This window comes from Trachypithecus francoisi, unplaced genomic scaffold (assembly GCF_009764315.1).
Source record: "Trachypithecus francoisi isolate TF-2019V2 unplaced genomic scaffold, Tfra_2.0 Lachesis_group8, whole genome shotgun sequence".
Classification (NCBI taxonomy): Eukaryota; Metazoa; Chordata; class Mammalia; order Primates; family Cercopithecidae; genus Trachypithecus; species Trachypithecus francoisi.
In genome coordinates, this window is record NW_022681473.1 from 30,727,089 (window position 1) to 30,751,222 (window position 24,134).

Here is a 24,134-nt window from a genome sequence, read left to right on the forward strand (position 1 = left end):
TTAGCCTTCTCCAAAGAAGATGATACTTATTCAGATGGCTTAATTTTCTGGCCTCAACAAATTATCTGACTTTGCTTGTATTTAACTTTTGTCCTTATTCCCAAAGGTTTTTGTCACATCAAAAACCCACTGTTATGTTGGATTGAGTGCTGATATAGGAGCACATCAGTTTGCCATACCCCTTAAGGTTCCTAAAGCAGAGAATAATTACCAATTATATAAACGAGCCTCTTTATTTTCTGACTGTTAAATTGTGAGTCATTAGACAAAAGGAACATGATAAATAAAAAACATTTCTTTATTTATGTCTAACGACTATCTTATTTATATGTATTTGCAGAGCTAACATGTTAAACCAATGAGACCTTTAGCATAGTTACAACACGTTTGTCAAATCTCAAACTTGCTCCTTTCAAAATTTTTTTTTAATTTAATGGTTTTTTTTAGAGATGGGGTTTTATCATGTTGCCCAGGCTGAAGTGCAGTGGCTAGTCACAGGAGTGATCATATGCACAGTGGCCGTGAACTCTTGGCCTCAACCTATTGAGGAGCTAGGGCTATAAGCATATGCCACCGCCCCCAGTTTCAAACTTAGTATTTTTAAAAGACATCTTTCAGGTGTTACGCTAAACTTTACAGAATGTGAAGGCATCTTAGACATAACTGGATACAACTATCTCACCTTACAGACAGCTTATCAATAGTAATGGAAAAACTAAAACCCAAAGAAACAACAAAAGTATTTCATAAATATGTAAACTTTCTTTTACTTACATCCTGACTTAGTGCCATGAAACTCCTCTGTAATTCTTTTGCAAACTCCAAATTATTTGTGACTTCCTGGTACTTAGAAACAGCATCCTAAAATGACAAAGAACCCAACTTTACTGTAAAGACAAAAAACCACAAAATTAATTTTTCTATTTAAAATAGTGAGCATTAGGTCTAAAATAAAAATATAACATATTTACCAGCTGGTCTTGATTAAGCCTTTCCCCTTTGTTCATTCGTTCCTGGTAATCATCAAGCTTACCCTATATTAAAAGAAAAAAAGAATTACATTCCATATTGAAGGTATATACCAGCTTAAGCATGCTTGACGAAACCCACACAATCCTCTAAGTTTGTCTCAAATTTTGCCTTAAATAAACTTTTAAGACATATTCCAGTCTAAGTACATTAAAAAAAAAAAAAATTTTTTTTTGAGACAGTTTCACTCTTGTCGCCCAGGCTAGAGTGCAATGGCACGATCTTGTCTCAATGCAACCTCTGCCTCCCATGTTCAAGCTATTCTACTGCGTCAGCCCCTAAAGTAGCTGGGATTACAGGCACTCACCACCATGTGCAGCTAATTTTTTTTGTATTTTTTGTAGAGACAGGGTTTCACCATGTGGTCAGGCTGGTCTCGAACTCCTGACCTCAGGTGATCCACCTGCCTCAGCCTCCCAAAGTGCTAGGATTACAGGCATAAGCCACCGCGCCCAGCCTAAATACATTAAAACTTTTTAGATCTACTCCAATCATTGCTGAATGACATCAAAGACTGTACTGTAAACCAATGACACAACATTATTCATTCCTACAAGAAAAGAGTATTAGATGGACTAGGCATATGGCTCCCACCCACATGGCTAAGGGCCACAATTTGGTTAGGATCCTGCTTATATCAGGTGAGCATATCAGACATTTATCAGGTTAAATTTTTGTCTCTCCCTCTCCCCATAAGAAGAATTCATGTGACTAGGTGATATAAGAGTATTTTCAGGCCAAACATGGTGACTCACGCCTGTAATCCCAGCACTTTGGGAGGCCAAGGTGGGCAGATCACCTGAGGTCAGGAGTTCAAGACCAGTCTGACCAACATGGAGAAACCTCATCTCTACTAAAAATACAAAATTAGCTGGGCATGGTGGTGCATGCCTGTAATCCCAGCTACTCAGGAGGCTGAGGCAGGAGAACCACTTGAACCCAGGAGGTGGAGGCTGCGGTGAGCCGAGATCGTGCCATTGCACTCCAGCCTGGGCCACAAGAGCAAAATTTCATCTCAAAAAAAAGAAAAGAGGCGGCCGGGCGCGGTGGCTCAAGCCTGTAATCCCAGCACTTTGGGAGGCCGAGACGGGCGGATCACAAGGTCAGGAGATCGAGACCATCCTGGCTAACATGGTGAAACCCCATCTCTACTAAAAATACAAAAAACTAGCCGGGCGAGGTGGCGGCACCTGTAGTCCCAGCTACTTGGGAGGCTGAGGCAGGAGAATGGCGTGAACCCGGGAGGCGGAGCTTGCAGTGAGCTGAGATCTGGCCACTGCACTCCAGCCTGGGTGACAGAGCGAGACTCCGTCTCAAAAAAAAAAAAGAAAGAAAAGAAAAAGAAAAGAGGACTTTTTTCAGGCCAGGCACAGTGGCTCCCGCCTGTAATCCTAGCACTCTGGAAGGCCAAGGTGGGTGGATAACCTGAGGTCAGGAGTTTAAGACCAGCCTGGTCAACATGATGAAACCCCCTCTCTACCAAAAAATACAAAAATTAGCTAGGTATGGTAGTGCAAGTCTGTAGTCCCAGCTACTTGGGAGGCTGAGGTGGGAGAATCACTTGAACCCTGGAGGTGAAGGTTGCAGTTAGCTGAAATAATGCCACTGCACTCCAGCCTGGGTGACAGAGTGAGACGGTGCTCCCCACCTCGATTTAAAAAAAAAAAAGTATTTTTCTGAATAAACTCATGGGCATATTGTCTTCAATGTACTTCATCCATTTATCTTGAACAAGATAGCTACCACCTCACTAGTACACAAGTCAACAGCTTTGCTTTATTAGTTCAAGGGTGAGGATAGAAAACTAACATCTGGTTTAAGATCACGTTTTCTTGCTAAGATTAAAACTTTGCAGGTTTCCTAGGCTACTACTATTAGGTAAGACCCCACAGATATTCAGGTAATGCAACACAGTCACAAACTGTTATTATTGTAAAGGTCAGAGGACAGGGAACGAGGATAAATCTAAATTAACAGGACAATACTTAATCCCAGAAAATTATGAACATACATAGATCCTTACCCCCTTACCAATAATAAAATTGTGAAACAAAGTACAAAGTTAAATTCTAATAAAGGGTATTCAGAAACCACAGAAGCCAATTTAAAAGCAATGGTAATAAGTTTTGTTTTTTCTTTTTCTTTTAGGTCAAATGATCTATTTTCTTTGTACCATAAACAAATGTCAACTTGCCTAGACATTCTACCCCAAATTGAAAATCCTACCACAATTCCTTCGTAACACTGGAGGTAAATAAAACCAAGATAATCACTAAGACATTAAAGGGTTTTAAAAGTATCCAATTTTATTATTAGATGAACTATTTCACACAATCTATAAGCCTCCAAATAAACAGGTATAAAATTTCAGTCTACTAATTTGAGGGAAAAAAAAAAAGATTTTTCACACTGATGACAGATCTGACCGCAGGTGCAGAAGATGTGTCCAATTAACTCACGATACTCTGAGGATCAACAGACAGTTCATTCCTTTTTAAAAAGGGAAGACTCATAAGCTTGGGAAGCTTAAAACAAAAAAAAGTTTTAAAATAAAAAATTTTATTTTTTTAAAGGGTAGGTTATTTTTCTTTTAAGAAATAAAAAACTAGACCGGGCCCAGTGTCTCATGCCTGCAATCCCAGCATTTGGGGAGGCCAACGTTGGCAGATAACAAGGTCAGGAGTTCGAGACCAGCCTGGCCAACATGGTGAAACCCTGTCTCTACCAAAAATACAAAAATGAGCCAGGCGTGGTGGCACGCACCTGTAATCTCAGCTACTCGGAAGGCTGAGGCAGGAGAATCGCTTGAACCCAGGAGGCAAAGGTTGCAGTGAGCCGAGATCACGCCACTGCACTCCAGCCTGGGACAAAGCGAGACTCCATCTTTAAAAAAAGAAAAAACTAAGTAAGATTTGAATTTATGATTTAGGATATTCCAAAATAATAGTATTATAATCACAGTTCCTCTATTTAAAAATATACAAACAGAAAATACACAAAGAGGAGGGCCTAAAGTTCAGTGCTAGTACACAGTTCATTAGTACTGAACAAAAGCAACACTGCTATTAACTTATACCTGGTATTTATCATCTTCCTTTTCTTCTATAGTATTGTACATTTAAGAAAATTGTTGCTAAATCTAGAAATACACCATACATCCCTCATGGGGTAGAGTTTATATAGCTAACCAAAATGGACATAGAATCAAATTCCTAAAAAATGCTTGTGTAGAGATGAAAATAAATATAAAAAGATAAATAAAAAAGGTAAGAATGGTACCTGAGTGGTAAAATTATAGGTGGAGTTGTGTTCCTTTTGCTTTGTTTTATACGCTTAACTACTGTACAATGAACATATAGTTTGTACAATGAAAAGAATTCCATGCAATATAAAAGATATTAAAATTGACAGACTTCAGTACATTGTCAGGACTCTCACCAATAACAATCCTTAATTATGAACCTATACTACTCTTATAGTAGGACAAGTTATCCTATAGTAGAAAACCTCCAATTTTCTACACAATAACAAATTTAGAATTCATCCAAACTGAGAGCTATGGCAGATTACATTTTCCAAAGATAGCTACAAAATCTGCATGCAGTCTCACATACTGTTCTACACCGTGACCTTGACACTACTCCATTAACAACTAGTCCACTTCCCCTGCCACTGCACCTGAGTGAGACTGTATAAGTGATGCTGTATGATTTCCAAGGCTGAGTCATAAAAGCAATCCATCTCTGCCTTGTTTGCTGATGATCCAAACACTTGTATGTGGAACCTTGAGCCATCATACAAACACAGTAACTCTGAGACTGCCACATTATAAGGAAGCCATGCCATGAAGAAAGGCCTCTAGCTTCTGATCAGCAATCCCTGTGGTTCTACTCATTTTAGTCCAAGCAACAAACATATGAATGAACAAGTCTTAGTCTTCCCACATGAGGCCCCGGTGTCATCGAACAGAAACATCAAAACTCCCGTGTGCTCTGTCTGAATCCCTGACAGGCAGAATCTTTGCGCATAAGAAAATCATGGTTTTAATTCCTTAAACGATTAATCTGTTACACAGCAATAACCGGAACAAGGTTAAAGAGGAAATGAAAAAGAAAGGCAAACAGCCAGTATGTGAAACTCAGCTTCATAGTACATCTCTTCATGGAACGTTACAACAAAAGAAAGTATGCAAAAAGAACTCTGCATAGCCAAAATAAAGATCTATGCATTATGGCCAGGCATGGTTGCTCACGCCTGCAATCCCAGCACTTTGGGAGGCCAAGGCAGGAGGATCACTTGAGGCCAGGAGTTCAAGACCAGCCTGGACAACATAGTGAGAACCTGTCTCTATAAAAAATTTAAAAATTATCGAGGCGTAGAAATTTTTTAACTTAGTGCCTATGGTCCTAGCCACCTGGGAGGCTGAGACAGGACGATCACGAGACCAGGAGTTGGAAGTCGTGATGAGCACAACTGCCCTCCAGCCTGGGTGGCAGTGCAGTATCCTGGCTAAAATAACAACAACAACAAAAAAAACTGCGCATTTTTATTAAAGCTCATATGCCTATTTAGTCTGATTTAGTAATACTATTAACATGATTCTTGTTTTTCAATCCAAGAACTGAGATTTTTAAAAGGTGAAGAACTTAAGAGTTTACTGTAAAGAAAGAAGTATGTAAATCATAACTGAACAATCTCAAGAAATCTTTTATAGAATTTTCAAAGAGCAAACCACAGTTCCTTATACCCACCAAATTGAATTATTCAATCAAAAAAACGTAGTAAATCAAAGGTACCCGACGCCATGGCTCACACCTGTAATCCCAACACTTTGGGAGGCCAAGGCAGGTGGATCACTTGAGGTCAGGAGTTCAAGACCAACTTGGCCAACATGACAAAATCTCCTCTCTCCTAAAACTACAAAAATTAGCCAGGCGTGGTGGCACAAACCTGTAATCCCAGCTACTCAGGAGGCTGAGGCACGAGAATCACTTGAACCCGGGAGGCGAAGACTACAATGAATCGAGATCGTGTCACTATATTCCAGCCTGGGCAACAGAGTAAGACTGTCTTAAAACAACAACAACAACAACAACGCTGGGTGTGGTGGCTCACGCCTGCAATGCCAGCACTTTGGGAGGCTGAGGCGGGTGGATCACGAGGTCGAGAGCTGGAGACCAGCCTGGCCAACATGGTGAAACCCTACCTCTACTGGGAAAAAATACATATATATACACAAAAATTAGCCAGGCACGGTGGCACATGCTTGTAGTCCCAGCTACTCAGGAGGCTGAGGCAGGAGAATCACTTAAACCCAGGAGGTGGACGTTGCAGTGAGCCAAGATCATGCCACTGTACTCCAGCATGGACAACAGAGTGAGACTCCGTCTCAAAAAAAATAAATAAATAAGGTGGCCGGGTGCGGTGGCTCACGCCTGTAATTCCAGCACTTTGGGAGGCTGAGGCAGGTGGATCACAAGGTCAGGAGTTCGAGACCAGTCTGGCCAATATGGTGAAACCTTGTCTCTACTAAAAATACAAAAATTAGCCGGGCATGGTGGCGGGCACCTGTAGTCCCAGCTACTCGGGAGGCTAAGGCAGAAGAATTGCTTGAACCTGGGAGGCAAAGGTTGCAGTGAGCCAAGATCGTGCCACTGCAATCCAGCCTGAGTGACAGCAAGAATCTGTCTCAAAAAAATAATAATAAATAAATAAATAAAAACAAATTAAAAACCTACAGAAAGTATAGGTCTTGGCCGAGAAAAGTGGCTCACGCCTATAATCCTAGCACTTTAGCACTTCGAGAGGCCAAGGTAAGCAAACCATCTGAGCTCAAGAATAGGAGTTCGAGATCAGCCCGGGCAACATGGTAAAACCCTGTCTCTGCAAAAAATACAAAAATTAGCCGGGCGTGGTGGCGCGCACCTGCAGTTCCAGGAGGTGCAGGTAGGAGGATCACAGAGTATGGGGAGGTTGAGGCTGTAGTGAGTAGCCTCAACCCATGATCACGCTACCACACTCCAGCCTGACCAAGAGTGAGATCAAAAGAAACTACAGGTCATCCATATAAAATTTTTCTAACCACGATAAAAAAAGTTTCATCATAGCATTACATATGTTCTTCCATGGCCATTAACACTTTCTACACTACTATTATAAATATCCTATCCCCTGTCCTTGCCTAAGCTTCAGGAAATCAGGATCCTAAGTCTGATCAAAGTTTCTAAAAAATAGCACTCATCTGAGGAAATACCAAAACTTATTAAGAAAACTGCAGGATGACAATAAAAACTTAAAAGGCACTAGTTTTTCCCTTATCAGTAAAATATAAGATTTCTTGATCTCTCAGCTATTCAGGTACACAAAGAACTTTATCACCATGGAATCTGATCTGTTAGGGACTTTGTTTTACTATTATATATAATCAGATCTCTGCAGAGCAGAGACCCTATGTTGGTTTAGGTCAGTGATTTTTAAAACTGTGGGCCCCAAACCAGCAACATAGCATCAACTGGCAACTTGTTACAAACACAAATTCTCAGGCACTACCCCAGACCTACTGCATCAGAAACTCAGTGGGGGTTGGGGGAATCCAGCAATCTGTAATTTATCGACTCTGCTGGGTGATTCTGATGCATGCTTAAGTTTGAGAAACACTCATCTCATTCAAATACATTGTAATTAACTTGTAATAGCCCAGTAGAACCTGGAAGTAAATTATTCTGAATCAAACATATGATATGATTAGTGACCTTAAAAACTGTTATATGGCAGCTTTAATTTGGAAGTTGTTTAATAAACTTTAAAGCTGAAACTTTAAAACAACCCAGAAAACTTGAACTGTGGTTGGGTTTCTAGACCAGCTTACCAATCTTAGTAACTATTTCATAAAGAAAACACCCGTGGCCAGGCGCGGTGGCTCAAGCCTGTAATCCCAGCACTTTGGGAGGCCGAGATGGGCGGATCACGAGTCAAGAGATCGAGACCATCCTGGCTAACACGGTGAAACCCCGTCTCTACTAAAAAAATACAAAAAACTAGCCGGGCGAGGTGGCGGGCGCCTGTAGTCCCAGCTACTCGGGAGGCTGAGGCAGGAGAACGGCATAAACCTGGGAGGTGGAGCTTGCAGTGAGCTGAGATCCGGCCACCGCGCTCCAGCCTGGGTGACAGAGGGAGACTCCGTCTCAAAAAAAAAAAAAAAAAAAAGAACACCTGTTTATGATCTGAACACCCTTAGGGGTTTTACCATCTTTGAAAAGGAGAGGTGAGAGAGAAAAAAATTAAGGTTTACCATCTTCCATTTATAAATAGTACTTTTGTCAAATCTTGCATTCTTAGCTGACACCTCAGAAGTTAAACTAAGCGGTAAATGCCAAAATGTACACTATAAACAGAAAGCCTCTTACGACAATTGGTCTAATTTTCTACTTTTCAAAATGAAAGCAGCTATTACAATAACTATAAAGATTACTATCGCTAGAATCTCAGGTCACTCCTTAAGTGGCCTTCCATGATAAGGAAAAGGATATGGTATCTGTACTTCTCCAAATACAATTTGCCTAACCTCTGAAAGCACAGACTACTCAAGAGAAAAATGATGCCATCTTAAGTGGCTTCATTCCTATTGTCACTTCCTATTCAAATGGCTTAAAGTCCAACTAGAAAATTTGTCTACTGGTGTTAAAATGTATAGCATTAACTAAGTGAATAAACAACAAATGGCTTGTCACACTGACAGATCCAACATTATACTAAGAACAGAATGGTAAAGATAGGAGTAATAAAGGTCTCCAGACAGCCAGCTTTATTCTTTCTTAGGCTGGAACATGGCTAACACATAATAGGTAACAATAAATTGGTCAACTACTCATGAAACACACAAAATAAATATTAAGCATTTTTCCTACAGAATGAAACCATTTTCCTAGCATAAAAATGTATCTTCAGGCCGGGCATGGAGACTCACACCTGTAATCCCAGCACTTTGGGAGGCCAAGACAGGTGGATCACCTGAGGTCAGGAGTTCGAGACCAGCCTGACCAACATGAAGAAACCCCGTCTCTACTAAAAATACAAAATTAGCCAGGCATGGCAGCACATGCCTATAAACCCAGCTACTCAGGAGGCTGAGGCAGGAGAATCGCTTGAACCCGGGAGATGGAGGTTGCGGTGAGCCAAGATCACACCATTGCACTCCAGCCTGGGCAATAAGAGCAAAACTCTGTCTCAAAAAAACAAAAAACAAAAAATACGATCTTCATCAGAAAGCCTACTCGTTACAATGTTGGTAACACAAACCTGCCCTCTTAGATCCTTTCTATCTTGAAATTCAATTTAGAGTTCCTTTTCAGCTACTGAGTATCCTACGTGTATTAAAAATCCATTTATAGCACACATGAGCGAGATAAGTATCAGTCCATTTCCCAGATTACCCAGAGTCTTTAAGGGAGAAGCATGGGATAGAGAGGTGTGACCACACCCAGTAGATGTCAGAGTCATGTGGTACTGGGAAATAATTATCCCAATAAGTGCTATCCAGTCTCACCTTATTTCCTGTTTCTTTACTGCTTTTAATAGTTGACAGTATTCACTATGTAACAGACATTCAAATGTAAAAGGTAGCTAACCCTATCAGGGAGGCACTACTACCAATCATATTTCACCTAACTGCAAATTGAAAGACACAGTTAAATAACTTATCTAAGTGAGGTCTTAAATCCCAGAAAAATCATTTGTGCCTTAACAACCCTCCCCCTTAGAATGTCATTCTGGATTCCAGCTGTTGCTACATTCCAGCTCTGCCTCTGCTGCTGCTGTCTTCTTCCTTTCTCCAATCGGATTATTATGTTGCTGAATCGCAGTACATCTAGATCTTCCATTCTTCCCAAGGAGTTTTTCATTACCACCAAAGTTACTTTCTTGAAATGGATTTTTAAAATTAAGTTCAGTACAGTGCCATTAGGGTGCCAGAAGAGGGATATCCATGATAGATGCCCTCCTGGGCTTTGCTGCTTTATTGTTATAGCCAACAAATTCCATAAATAAAAAATTTAAGAAGAAATTTTTAATTATGCAATTAAAAATAAATAGCAAGAGAGATGATAAACTCCAAAAAACCCTAAAAATTCTTCAACTAGACAATTATAAATAGTCGGAAGAAAGATTAGGAGGAAACATCTGAAAAAAACCAACTTGGCTATCCAGGAAAACTACGTAATTCCTATTCTCAAATAAGGAGATCTTTAAACTGAGAGGGAATACTTAAAAATGAACCCTAAAATAACCAAAGTAGTTAAGAGCACCTAGCTATATTTTATGTATCCAGGCCAAATAAATCACCTCTAGAGTACTGTACCAACTTTTGCAAAGACAAAATATTTCTTTTCCTTTCAAACTTTCCATAATCTTTAGTTTTCCTTTTTTTTTTTTGAGAGAGAGTCTGGCTCTGTTGCCCAGGCTGGAGTGCAGTGGCGCAATCTCAGCTCACTGGAAGCTCCGCCTCCCAGGTTCACGCCATTCTCCGGCCTCAGCCTCCCAAGTAGCTGGGACTACAGGCACCCGCCAAATTTTTGTATTTTTAGTAGAGAGGGGGGTTTCACCATGTTAGCCAGCATGGTCTCGATCTCCTGACCTCGTGATCCGCCCGCCTCGGCCTCCCAAAGTGCTGGGATTACAGGAGTGAGCCACCACGCCCAGCCCAATCTTTAGCAGTTTTTCTAGGTATTATTTCAAGTCATCAATCCCCACATTCTCTGTTCTTCACTTAGACAATCACCAGTTTTGACTTTTGACTTTGCCCACAATGGTAGGCAGCTGACTGTCTCCTATTTGCCCTCCACAAATTCAACTGATACTGTTAGCTAGTGAAATCCCCAGAAGACAGAAAAGATAGTAAGCAAAAGTTTCCTCACTTTTTAAAAGCAGGGTAGAAAGAACATACACTACGATCCATAGCTGATCCACAGCAGCTTTCTTCAAATGCTCAAAGCATGCTCATGTAGCGGGAGTCTATGCTGTTCCAGAAAACAAAGACTATTAAACAGTGGTGGTAAGGATATACATTCTTTTTTTTTTTTGAGACACTTACTGTGTCACCCATGCTGGAGTGCAGTAGCACAATCTTGGCTCATGCAGCCTCCACCTCCCAGGTTCCAGTGATTATCCTGCCTCAGCCTCCCAGGTAACTGGGATTACAGGCATGAGCCACTACGCCCAGCTAATTTTTGTATTTTTAGTAGAGACAAGGTTTCACCACGTTGGCCAGGCTGGTCTCAAACTCCTGACATCAGGTGATCTGCCCACCTCAACCTCCCAAAAGTGTTAGGATTACAGGCATGAGCCATTGTGCCCAGCCAGTAAGGATATACTTCTAATACCAAGAAATTAAAGAGTGGCACACCAATGAAACAAACTTTCATTGAGAAACGAGCATTCTACCAGGCCCTAGAAGACTGGGTAAAGCAGAAGCTGAATGAATACCTGTTGGGAATGCTGGATTTCTGAATGCTAAGAATGGCATAAGAATGCTAACCTAGGCCGGGCGCAGTGGCTAACACCTGTAATCTCAACACTTTGGGATGCCAAAGTGGACGAATCACCTGAGGTCAGGAGTTCGAGACCAGCCTGGGCAACATGATGAAACCTGGTCTCTACTAAAAATACAAAAAATTAGCCAGGTGTGGTGGTGGAAGCCTGTAATACCAGCTACTTGGGGAGGCTGAGGCAGGAGAATCGCTTGCACCCGGGAGGCAGAGGTTGCAGTGAGCTGAGATGGCGCCATTGCACTCTAGCCTGGGCAAAACTCCATCTCAAAAAAAAAAAAAAAGATGTTACCTAAGGGTCCATTGTAAGATAATTTTTCAAGTAGCTTAAGTATGCAGGAAGTTAAGTTTGACAGGCCATTTGTCCAATTTTTTAAAAAAGATAAAAGCCAATCCTGTAAAAACCCTTATTCCTTGTCCAAGGTTATAATTAGGCAGGTAAGTCTGAGTGAATTGAAGCAGCTGACTCTAGTAGGAAAAAGAAATGTTAACAAGTTCCAGCATCACCTACTTTGAACTACATTCTTAAAAAGTCTAAAGTTTGTGGATTTGAAAAGCAAATTATCATAAATAATCTTACAGGGCATCTTTCAAAATATTAGTTGCTTTAACCAAGCTATTCCTTAGCATAAGTCTGTACAACTTATTTCTATTAATACATTCCTTGGGAGTTAAATACAAAAAGATTACATCCCCACCATCATTGTTTAATACTTTTTCATTTTCTAGAACAGCACAAACTCCTGCTACATGAGCAAGCTTTCAGCATTTGAAGTTAGCTGCCATGGATCATCTGTAGATTGTAGTGTGTTCTTTCTACTGTCCTTTTAAAAACTGAGGAAACTTTTGCTTACTATCTTTCCTGTCCACAATGTAAAAAGTAGTTCAATGTAATTCAAAGTGTAGGCCCAAAGGGTTTTTTAATGACTAAAGTATATTTCAGTTATTTCTATGTTTGGATAACAGTATTGAGGTGTTATCCAACACAAGGCCAGGCACAGTGGGTCATCCCTGTAATCTCAACACTTTGGGAGGCTGAGGCAAGAGGATCGCTTGAGGCTAAGAGTTCAAAGTTGGAGTGAGCTATGATTGCCCTACTGAACTCCAGCCTGGGTGATAGAGTGAGACCCTGTCTCTAAAAAATAAAACTTAAAATATTTTTAGAACAGTATTGAGAATGCAATGAAATTTCCGATAATGTACAATGGTTCTAATAATAAAAATTATCTGTGTTCTCCTAAGACCATTTACATATCTTGCTTATGCTATGCAGCTTTATTTATATATTTTTTTTGAGATTGGAGTATCACTCTGTCGCCCAGGCTAAAGTACAGTGGCATGATCTCGGCTCACTGCAACGTCGGCCCTCCAGGTTCAAGCAATTCTCCTGTCTCAGCCTCCCAAGTAGCAGGAACTACAGCTGCACGCCACAATGGCTGGCTAATTTTTTGTTTTTTTAGTAGAGGCAGGGTTTCACCATATTGGCCAGGCTGTCTCAAACTCCTGACCTCAGGTGATCCACCTGCCTCAGCCTCCCAAAGTGCTGAGATTACAGGCGTTAAGCCACCATGCCCAGCCTGCTACCTAGCTTCAAAAAAAAAAAAAAAAGTGTTCTACTTGCCTACTCATCAACTCTATGCACCTGTAAAAACTAAAAAGAAAACCCTTCAGGAGCCAGGCGTGGTGGCTCACACCTGTAATTCCAGCACTTCGGAGGCCAAAGCAGGCGGATCACGAGGTCAGGAGATCGAGACCATCCTGGCTAACACGGTGAAACTCCCATCTCTACTAAAAATACAAAAAATTAGCCGGGCGTGGTGGCAGGCACCTGGGCGACAGAGCAAGACTCCGTCTCAAAAAAAAAAAAAGAAAAAAAGAAAACCCTTCAGGAAAAAAATCAATTTCAATAAAAAACACTGGAAGTAAATAGTTTCGTGCAAAAAGCATTTCCTCCCTAATCGCATGGATTAATCCATTTTAACAGGATTGTTAATGAAGCTACAGATATTTCTATGTAAAGATTTGGCCAAACTAGCAAACACTTATTCAGCATATACCATGTGTGAGAAAGCACAGCTGAGTGATGTTAATAGTCTCTGCCCACAAAGAGCTTATTACCAATTTAGAAAAACATGTAAGGTTAACAACACAAGGCAATATAAAAAATGTCAAGAACTTTGGAAGGCTGAGGCAAGCGGATCACAAGGTCAGGAGTTCAAGACCAGCCTGGCCAACATGGTGAAACCCCGTCTCTAATAAAAATACAAAAAATTAGCCAGGTATGGTGGCACGCACCTGTAGTCCCAGCTACTCAGGAGGCTGAGGCAAGAGAATCACTTGAACCCAGGAGGCGGAAGTTGCAGTGAGCCAAGACGGCACCACTGCACTCCAGCCTGGGCGACAGAGCAAAACTCCGTCTCAAAAAAAAAAAAAACAAAAAAAAAAGTCAAGAAGTGTACAGACAATAGGTAATGGGAAGCTAAAGGAAACAAACTACTTTAGCTGAGCATAGTCAAGAAGCACACCCTCCCCTTTCCTCAGGAAGTTTGAATTTTGAACTCTACCCAGTAAAGTATCTTTCATCCACGTTTTTGTACTCACAGTCTATCTAACAAAAGCACTGTAGTAGAGCTAGTGAAAGAAAGAAACAAATGAACTAAAACCAAACAATTTACAGTTCCAACTTTGGCTGAATTTCTCTTCTGCTACTCTTCTCACTCTTCTATACTGTATACACACACACCATTCATTTCCCCCAGAAAAAGGAACCAATTACCAAAAAATACCCAGAAGCTTGGAATACAGTAATTTGGATGAAAAGGTTGTCATACTTCTTATTTCTCTCTACTGGTAATGCTTTCTCCAGATTTTTCTGATCTACAACATACCAAGCTTGAGTAGAGTCTGACAAATGTACATAGGGAGCTAAACATAGAGAAAAACTTAAGAGTTTAAACTTTAATAAAAGTTTATTTCATTACAATATGGATGTACCAATGATACCTGACACACTGGGATTTTACCTTACCAATACTCTCAGAACCCCATTACCCGGACAATACAAACACAAAGTTTAACAATGAGACAGTAATAAAGGTCTAATAATAAAAAAATGGAAAGCATTTTTCTTTTGCATTCAGTTTTTTAAAACAGAAAAACTAAGGATTTGAAGCAAAAGGCTTTACTTGGTTCTACATAATTAAACATGAAAACTACACTCAGGCCATGGAATATTACAAAGTCTAATTACTCCCACAAAACATTATTTAAGAGGCCGGTTTTGGTGGCTCACATGAACCTGTAATCCCAGCACTTTGGGAGGCCAAGGTGTGCAGATCACTTGAGGTCAGGAGTTCGAGACCAGCATGGTCAACATGTCGAAACCCCGTCTCTGCTAAAAATACAAAAATTAGCCAGGCGTGGTGGCATGCACCTGTAAATCCCAGCTACTCAGGAGGCTGAGGCACAAGAATCACTTGAACCCAGGAGGCAGAGGTTGCAGTGAGCTGAGATTGCACCACTGCACTCCAGCCCTGGGAGACAGAGCAAACTTCCGTTTCAAAAAAAACTGTGAGAAACTTTGGAAATCACCCATTCCAACCTAAATCATTCCATATAAACATCTCAATTTTGTCTTCTATATAAAATGAATTGGACTAAATTCTAAGGTGATTTAAGCTCTAAAAAAAAATCTTAGGCCAGACGTGGTGGCTCATGCCTGTAATCCCAACATTTTGGAGGCTGAAGCAAGTGGATCGCTTCAGGTCAGGCGTTTTGAGACCAGCCTGGCGAACATGATGAAACCCCATCTCTACTAAAAACACAAAAAATTAAGCCAGGCATGGTGGTGGGCACCTGTAATCCCAGCTACTCAGGAGGCTAAGGCAGGAGAAAAGCTTGAACCTGGGAGGGGGAGGTTGTAGTGAGCAGAGGTCGCGCCATTGCACTCTAGCCTGGGCAACGAGATCAAAACTCTGTCTCAAATAATGATGATAATAAATAAAAATAAAAAATATTTTAAATTTTATAACAGTATAAGATTACAGCTATGACTAAGTTGCTGTAAGTTTAACCTTCTGCAAAAGTATTGCAAAAATTAACACTTTTACTAAAGGAAAAGTATTAGTTTTTCTAGAAGATGAAATAGTACTAGTCTTCATCTAGCCCTAAATGTAAACTAGGAAATTAATTACATAAAATTTTGGCAAATTGTATGCTTAATCTGTAAGTCACACAAAATGTATTCTCATTCAAATATTTGCCACATGGGTAGTATCCTAAACAAATTTGGCCAGGTTAAAACAATACATTCTCAATGTAATATGCTTCTACTCTCAACCTAGAAAAAGATACCGATTATCACTTGGGGGAATTCACAGCTTTACCTTTTTAAATACTTCCCAGTGCTACACATAAAAACACACAGTCAAGCAAAGGGAAACAAATTAAGCATTACAGCTTTTTTCTGTGACAAGCTGAATGCAAAATAATCTTGCCCTCTGCATTGCAGACAATAGTTCTTGCAACCCATGGAAAAGCAAACACATCAAGAGACCTTAAATGTCAAAGAAGACTTCAGGTAATAGCCTCAATGAAAGATTTTACTTATAAAATAGTTAAGAATGTTTTTAATTTAAAACACTGAACACCTAAGTTCTGTACAACAGCTGCAACGAAAATTCTAAGCACAGACACGCTGCAACGTTCTAGAAAGAAATGTTACCCTCACAACAACAGCATTCTTTTTAAAGAATACTACTAAGTGCAAAAATGAAGTGCAGAGAGCCTTCAGGAAGAAGTATAAAAAACACTACACTTCTGGCTATCAGTTTTGGTCACATATTGGTTAAAACGCTGTCAGGCTATTTTAGCATTTTACGCAAGTGAACATTAGTTAATCTTTCACCTACCAAAGTCACTAGAATCTAAACCTATTATATTCACAAAGAATATAACAATTTTTTTTTTTTTTTTTTGAGACAGAGTCTCGCTCTGTGGCCCAGGCTGGAGTGCAGTGGCTGGATCTCAGCTCACTGCAAGCTCCGCCTCCCGGGTTCACGCCATTCTCCTGCCTCAGCCTCCCGAGTAGCTGGGACTACAGGCGCCCGCCACCTCGCCCGGCTAGATTTTTGTATTTTTTAGTAGAGATGGGGTTTCACCGTGTTAGCCAGGATGGTCTCGATCTCCTGACCTCGTGATCCACCCGTCTCGGCCTCCCAAAGTGCTGGGATTACAGGCTTGAGCCACCGCGCCCGGCCAGAATATAACAATTTTAAATGTCATCTATTAAAACATCCTTTATTATATATCACAAGTGATTACATCTAATAAAATCAAATGAGGTCTCTCCTCAGTCAAAATTAAGACTTAGTTTCGAAACATCTTGCATAGCCTAGGGCCCAGTTCAGCACCAATGAACTGATAAAGAAAACTAGGCAGTTAATCACTCAATTCAATACTACCTGTAAGATTTGCAAATAGAGTTTTACACTTGATTCTCTTTATCACAGCTGTATTTCTTCTCTTTGATAAACATTCACATACTCTTTTTTTTTTTTCTTGAGACCGAGTTTCACTCTTATTGCCCGGGCTGGAGTGCAATGGCGCAATTTCAGCTCACCGCAACCTCTGCCTCCGAGGTTCAAGCGATTCTCCTGCCTCAGCCTCCCGAGTAACTGGGAATACAGGCATGTGCCACCACGCTCAGTTAGTTTTGTATTTTCAGTAGAGACGGGCTTTCTTCCATGTTGGTCAGGCTGGTATTGAACTCCTGACCTCAGGTGATCCACCCACCTCGGCCTCCCAAAGTGCTGAGATTACAGGCGTGAGCCATCGCACCCAGCCCTCATGTACTCTTTGGAAGCCTGAATTTAAAAACCTACCAAGTCGGGCCGGGCGCGGTGGCTCAAGCCTGTAATCCCAGCACTTTGGGAGGCCGAGGCGGGTGGATCACAAGGTCAGGAGATCGAGACCATCCTGGCTAACACGGTGAAACCCCCGTCTCTACTAAAAAATACAAAAAAAAAACTAGCCGGGCGAGGTGGCGGGCGCCTGTAGTCCCAGCTCCTCAGGAGGCTGAGGCAGGAGAATGGCGTGAACCCGGGAGGCGGAGCTTGCAGTGAGCTGAGATCTGGCCAGTGCACTCCAGCTTGGGTGACAGAGCGAGACTCCGTCTCAAAAAAAAAAAAAAAACCTACCAAGTCTTTTTGTTGCATTACATAACAGGATCATATTTCATCAACGTTAAGCATGCATTCTCATTGAGCAGATGCTTAGCTTTTTCTTTAATGGCTCAAATGATTAGAAAATAAACAACTTTGTTTTTTAAAATACAGTAAAATTATTTCAATTACCTGTTTTAATTTAAGCAACACTACATATCCATAGTCATTTCTGCCAGGATACTTATTTTAAAATCCATAAAAAAAGCATTTTGGTCCAGAAGGCTCCGATAATAGGTCAAGATTGAAATATAGCTCAAATGTAAGTTGCTAAATGAAGTCAAAACAAATCCAATTGTAAACAGTACCTCACTTTACTCCACAAGGGTCTCTAAAGAGGAACTCAAAACTGATTTGTAAAGCAATCCTATTTTAGTGCATTAGAAATGCTCACTTATACGTAAAAACAGTTAAGTCTTCTCACAAGTAAATAATCTAAATATAAAAAGGATTTAAACTAAAAACCAGATGTGCTTAAATTTAGGGAAAAATCCAAATACCCTGAGTTTTTCAAAAGGCAAAATATATAGTTTTAATAGCAATTAAGTCAACATCAATACTGCCAACCTAACTACTTAAGTGGGTAGAGTTCAGTCTGTGGCTCATAGAAAAGTCTCAAGACTTAACTGTAACTTAGGACCTTTTTACTGCTATCTACCACTTAAAACACTGAGAAGACAGAAAAAAAAGTTACTCTGTGCAGTTTGCTAAATCTCCATTATTAACATGGCAAACTTTCAGTATGGATTAGCCTAGTTAATTATGTAATAATTACATTATTTTCTCCTTTATAACTTGAGGGGAGGCCAGGCATGGTGGCTCACACCTGTAATCCCAGCACTTTGGGAGGCAGACACGGGTGGATCACTTGAGGTCAGGAGTTCGAGATCAGCCTAGCCAACGTGGTGAAACCCCGTCTCTACTAAAAATACAAAAAATCTGACCCCACACGGTGGCTCACGCCAGTAATCCCAGCACTTTGGGAGGCCGAGGCGGGTGGATCACCTGAGGTCAGGAGTTCTAGACCAACCTGGCCAACAAGGTAAAACCTGTCTCTATTAAAAATACAAAAATTAGCTGGGAGTAGTGGCAGGCGCCTGTAACCCTAGCTACTTGGGGGGCCGAGGCAAGAGGATCACTTGAACCTGGGAGGCGGAGGTTGCAGTGAGCCCAGATCAAGCCGTAGCACTGCAGACTGGAGGACAAGAGCCAGACTTCTCAAAGGAAAAAAAAAATTGCCTGGGATGGTGGTGCACACTTGTAATCACAGCTACTTAGAAGGCTGAGACAAGAGGATCACTTGAACCCGGGAGGTGGAGGTTGCAGGAAGCCGAGATCGTCCCACCGCATTCCAGCCTGTGCGACAGAGCGAGATTCATCTCAAAAAATAAAAAAACAAAATAACTTGAGGGTAGGGTATGACAGAGTATAGTAATTCACATGCACCTATACACATTTAATGACCAGTCATGGTTCAAGTCCTAGGAGGGGCTTATAAACTAGATTTATATTTTTTTTCAGAAGTACTTGAACAGTAGAGTCTAACAGCCACCTCACAACTAGATTGGCTGCCAGTCAGCACCTACCTTTATATTAACTTCTTTGAGGAGTTATCTTTCAGTCATTAATGTCTCTACACTTTATATCACTAATCATTAATGTTCATAATTAGTATTAATACATTATTAATGTTCATAATTATTAATATTTACATTCAGATTACTATCCTAGAAGAAAACATTTCCAAGAAATTCTGAAGAATCAAAAATTCAAGTAGCAGCCAGATCAGTAGGCTCACACCTGTAATCCCAGCACTTTGGGAGACCAAGGAAGGCGGATCATGAGGTCAAGAGATCGAGACAATCCTGGCCAACATGGTTAAACCCTGTCTCTACTAAAAATACAAAAAATTAGCTGGGCATGGTGGCAGGCATCTGTACTCCCAGCTACTTGGGAGGCTGCCGGAGGAGAATCACTTGAACCCGGGAGGCAGAGGTTGCAGTGAGCTGAGATTGTGCCATTGCACTCCAGCCTGGGCAAAAAGATCAAAACTCCGTCTCAAAAAAAAAAAAAAAAAATTTAAGAAGATACCCAAGTTAGTCTCAATTTCAACAGTGTAAACTATATCATGTGTCAGACTCAGAAGATACTGGCCTTGGGCATGCTTATTCCATTCAACATTTGAATGTAGCTACCTTACAGCTTACAGTTAAAATACTTTTATTACTTTGTTGATGTAACTACATCTACTATTCCAATTACCTATAACAAAACACACATTTATCAAAATAAATTGGGAAAAAAAGATAGAAATCCCAAGATTAGAACATCTCTCAATTTCAAATAAAGTCCATGAAATTCAAGTAAAACTCCCAACCTTTAATACTGAAGAGGAGACAGGGAAGTATCAAATTTAAATGTTTTAAAACTCTCCCAAAATGTAAAATATATCAGTAAATAAGTAAAACTAATAAGACCTAAACATCACCAGTTTTCTTCAACTTATTTCCCACAGCCCAAGTTTTAGCCAATTACTATATCAGCACCTAAGTAACACTATTAGGTGTCTGGCTACATAAACACTGCAAAATGATTTCCTGGAAATTCAAGATGTTATAAATATGTTTTCCTAGAGGCAGACAGTAGAAGTTATCAAAGTTTCAATTTACTTTACAAGGTAAAATTCAAGTTAACATGATAGTCACAGACGTAATTACCTCGTTTTCACAAACGACTAATTTGTTTCTCCCCTTCCACCTCTGATCTTACTCATTTTAATTATTCACTCTGCCCAGACCTTTTCTCTACATACATACACACGCCCCTCTAAACAGAGTTGACACTGTCCTGCGATGAAAGCGTAAAACAAAAGGCTGACTTGCAGATGAAGATATACCTCAGTAGTGTGATCTACAAGGACTAAATATTGAATCCAAAAATTCGTGGGTGTGGCTCGATTTTTTTTTTTTTTAGAGGGGGGCCAAAGGAGGCCAGTCGGGGCGGCTGCCTGGTCTCTGCCCTCCCCCTCTGCTTTCGCTTTGTGCTCACAATGCAGCTCCAGTAAAGCGCTTCCCTCTCCCCGCAGCCGCCGCCATGTTAGACGCTCTCTCCATGTGCCCCGAGTCCCAGCCATCCTCTCCAGTCTCCCCAGGACCCAGCCCCCAACGAATCTAAATCCTGGCAGTCCCCCGCCCCTTCAGAGTCCCCTAGGAACAAAAAGTCGCTGCAGAAAATCATCTCGCAATTGAGCTGAGCGTGAGGCTCGGGGGGACACCTAAACAATTGAAACAAAGAGGGAAACGCAGGGGAGCCCATCGCATGGGGGCGGGGGTAGCAAATCGAAGATCCATTCAAAATGGGCCTGCCGGAAAAGCAGTTCTGCCTTAAGATTCTAAACACACTTCTCTCCCACGGAAGAAAAGGGGACGCTCGACAGGTCTCAAATGCATGGTAACCGAGCGGACAGACCGCAAGGCTACAGGACACAGGCCGCCCCAACTCCACGAGGCGGCCGGTTGAGCCCGGAGCCCCCCGCGCAAGGACCTCTTCATTTTGGGCCCTCGTCAGAGAAATCGGGCCTCGGAGATGGAAAGAAGGGCACCATACAGTGAAGTCCTGACGACAGGCCCCCCACCCTCACATGTCCTACTCCCAAAGGCCAAAAAGCCAGATCACAGCGGAAGAGTAATAAAAAGGCCTGGGGGACAGTGCCGCGTCCGAGTCAGGTGACAAGTGCCTCCTCCAGGAGCCCTTTTTCTGGGCACGAAACTCCCGCTGAACGTGGAGACGGGACGTGGGGACCAGGGGGTGGGAGGAGGGGACCTAGTAACGCTCCCGAGACGGAAAGAAGCGCAAGCTCCAGCGACCAGGGTCGGAGGGGGCGCAGAGCCCGGCCGCAGCCACCCCTCCCTTCCCCGCCAACTCCTGGCACCTTTTTCTTCTCCAGGTTCCGAAGTTTCTTGTCGATCACCCCGAGAATCTGCTTCATGGCCTCGGTCTGGACAGCGCCGGTGCCGGTTGCGGGGTGCTGAGAAGCCGGCGCGGCGGCCCCGGCTCCCGCGGCAGCCTCATTCCCGGAGGAACCTGACGGCGGAGGCGGTCCGGACGACTTGCTGCCGCTCCCGCTGTGGCTGGTGGCCGAGGGCATCTTCAGACCGCGAGGGGAGAGAAGAAAAAGCGGGAGGAAGGACAAGAGCGGCGAGTCAGGAGACGGACGGGGCGAGACGCGGGACAAAACGCGCAGCGGGCGGGAGCCTACGCGAGCGGGTGGGGGAGGGGGCGCGGCGCGCCTCGAGGGCAGGAAGAGTGCGCGAGCGCGCGCGCGACCCGCCAGCGGGGCGCCCGGCCGGGCCTCGCACCGCCCCCCGACCCGCCCCTCCCCCGCGGAGCCACCGGCTCGGCCTACCAGCCCCGGGGCTCCGAGCCTCGCGCCGGGGGCGGGGCATCGCCGCGCCGGCCGCCAACGGCTAGTGCAACGGTCCCCAGCTGGGAGGGCCGGCTTTCGCCGGCTTCCAGGGAAGGGAGGAAGGAGAGAGGCCGGAGCTTGGGGGCAGAGAAGGGCATGGGAAATGGCCGGGGTGGGGCTGGGGGGACTTGGGGGCAAGCCCCTCGGAAGCTCCAGCGGGTCCGGAGATAAAGGACACTCGGGCGCAGCGGCCCTCTTCCCTTGCAGCGGCTCGGTCCCGGGTGGCGCTCACCGTGCGCGCGCGGAGGCCGCTGGAGATCACGATTGGGCAGCTGAGGGGGCAAGGGTGGCAGTGCCTTCCGGGCAGTGTCGCGCGCTTCGTGGGCGCAGGCCGCTTTGCCCTGTCCCGCTGCACCGAGAGCCGCTCCTAGTGAGGCGAGAGCCGGGAGCGGGAGGGACTTAGCCAGCCAGCAGCCCTCTGGGGCGCGGGGGGCGGGAGAAGCGGAGAAAGGGGGCCTTCGCGGCCGCTCGGGCTGCCCGGCGCGAACGCCTGCCCGGAAGAGGCAGCCCTCTAACCTCTCCGCTGTCCCCCGGCCCCTGCGCTGTGGGGCGCCTCCTGGACGCAGGTGGGGATGGCCCTGCCAAGGCCGAAGGAAAGGCGCCTTGAGTTTTGAGAGCAATCAACGCTAGGGTCCTTCAGGCGAAATCGTTTGACGCCCAAGCGGGGACAATAGGTGTCAAGCAGCTGGCTCTGGAGCTGGCAACTGCCCGTTGAAGAGCCCTTATTTGGTGGGGGTGGGGGTTGGGAGGCAAAGGTTTCTGCAAGTACGGGGTGCGTGAGGTGGGTGGTGTAATCCCAGCTTCTAGAATTCCTTCTGTATGCAGAGCGAGCAAACTCCTATAACCCATAACGTCTTTTGAAAAAAAGACAACTCGCCGCTTCCCCACCAAACAATCACCCAGTAACCTAGGAGTTCTCTGTAGAACGTGTCGGACACGGTCATGGTTGGTGGCTTTTTAAATCCTAAAGCTCTGGCCTCAGAGTCTTCAGCTACCCTATGATATATATCCAGTAGGCCTGAGTATTATGAATTATTAGACTTTTGTTCCCTTTTGTTTCAGGTTTACCTAACACTGTAAAGAGAATGTTCAATGAAATACAAAAAAAAGATTACTTTTTTTTCCCAAGAGAATTATTCCAGCCTTGGAGTGGAATGGGTGTGGACAGTGAGCAGAGAAACAAGAAACCAAGTTCTGGAAGGAAATAAAATGAATATAATCTGGAAAATTCAGCAACGCAATATTGTGCGACAACAGTAAATGACCAATTTATAATTTAAATTCTATGAAAAAGAGATTTAGAAGAGAGTTCTACCAAGCCCACTGTTGCCTAGGGAATAAAATGAGTAACGCTGGCTGGCAACAGGGCATCCTGAGGGAGCCTGGAGAAACAACAGCAGCCTCCGACCTCAAGATATCCTGGTTAGCTGCAAAGTCTGTTATATATTCATTGGAGTATTTATTGTGCACCGTACTGTGTGCTGGGAACTCTTAAGTGCTAGGGATTATGAGCAAAACATATTTACATGGAGCTTACATTCTAAGTAAGGGGAAGACAAGATATGGCAGATAGTGAATGGTAGAGAAAAGAAAAAACGGTGGTCAGGGAAAGCCTTACTGACATTTGAGCTAGTACTGAAGGAAGTGAGGAAGAAGGCTAAGCAGCTACCTTGGAAGAAAAATTTTTCAGGTAGAGGAAACACCAAGTACTAAGATCTAAGAAGGCATATGCTTGCTGGGTTCAAGGAACAGCATGGAACCCATAGTGGCAAGAGCAGAGAGTAGGAGATGAGGTCAAACATATAAAAGGGGGGCTGGTTGGCCCGGCGCGGTGGCTCATGCCTGTAATCCCAGCACTTTGGGAGGACGAGGCGGGCA

The 24,134-nt window shown here is 43.1% G+C and overlaps 1 protein-coding gene across 1 annotated transcript in view; it reads right to left on the bottom strand.

Moving 5' to 3' along the window:
* The window catches only part of CAPRIN1 (cell cycle associated protein 1), a 50,761-nt gene extending 28,018 nt beyond the window's left edge, over nucleotides 1-22,743 (bottom strand). Inside the window, exons 1-4 of the mRNA XM_033205373.1 lie at nucleotides 22,489-22,743; nucleotides 21,723-21,938; nucleotides 972-1,034; nucleotides 775-861 (exon numbers count right to left, since the gene is read on the bottom strand). Coding sequence (XP_033061264.1) covers nucleotides 775-861; nucleotides 972-1,034; nucleotides 21,723-21,938 — 366 coding nt within the window. The 5' untranslated portion in view covers nucleotides 22,489-22,743. The remainder of the gene's footprint in view (nucleotides 1-774; nucleotides 862-971; nucleotides 1,035-21,722; nucleotides 21,939-22,488) is intronic.
* Between the last annotated feature and the right edge of the window lie 1,391 nt (nucleotides 22,744-24,134).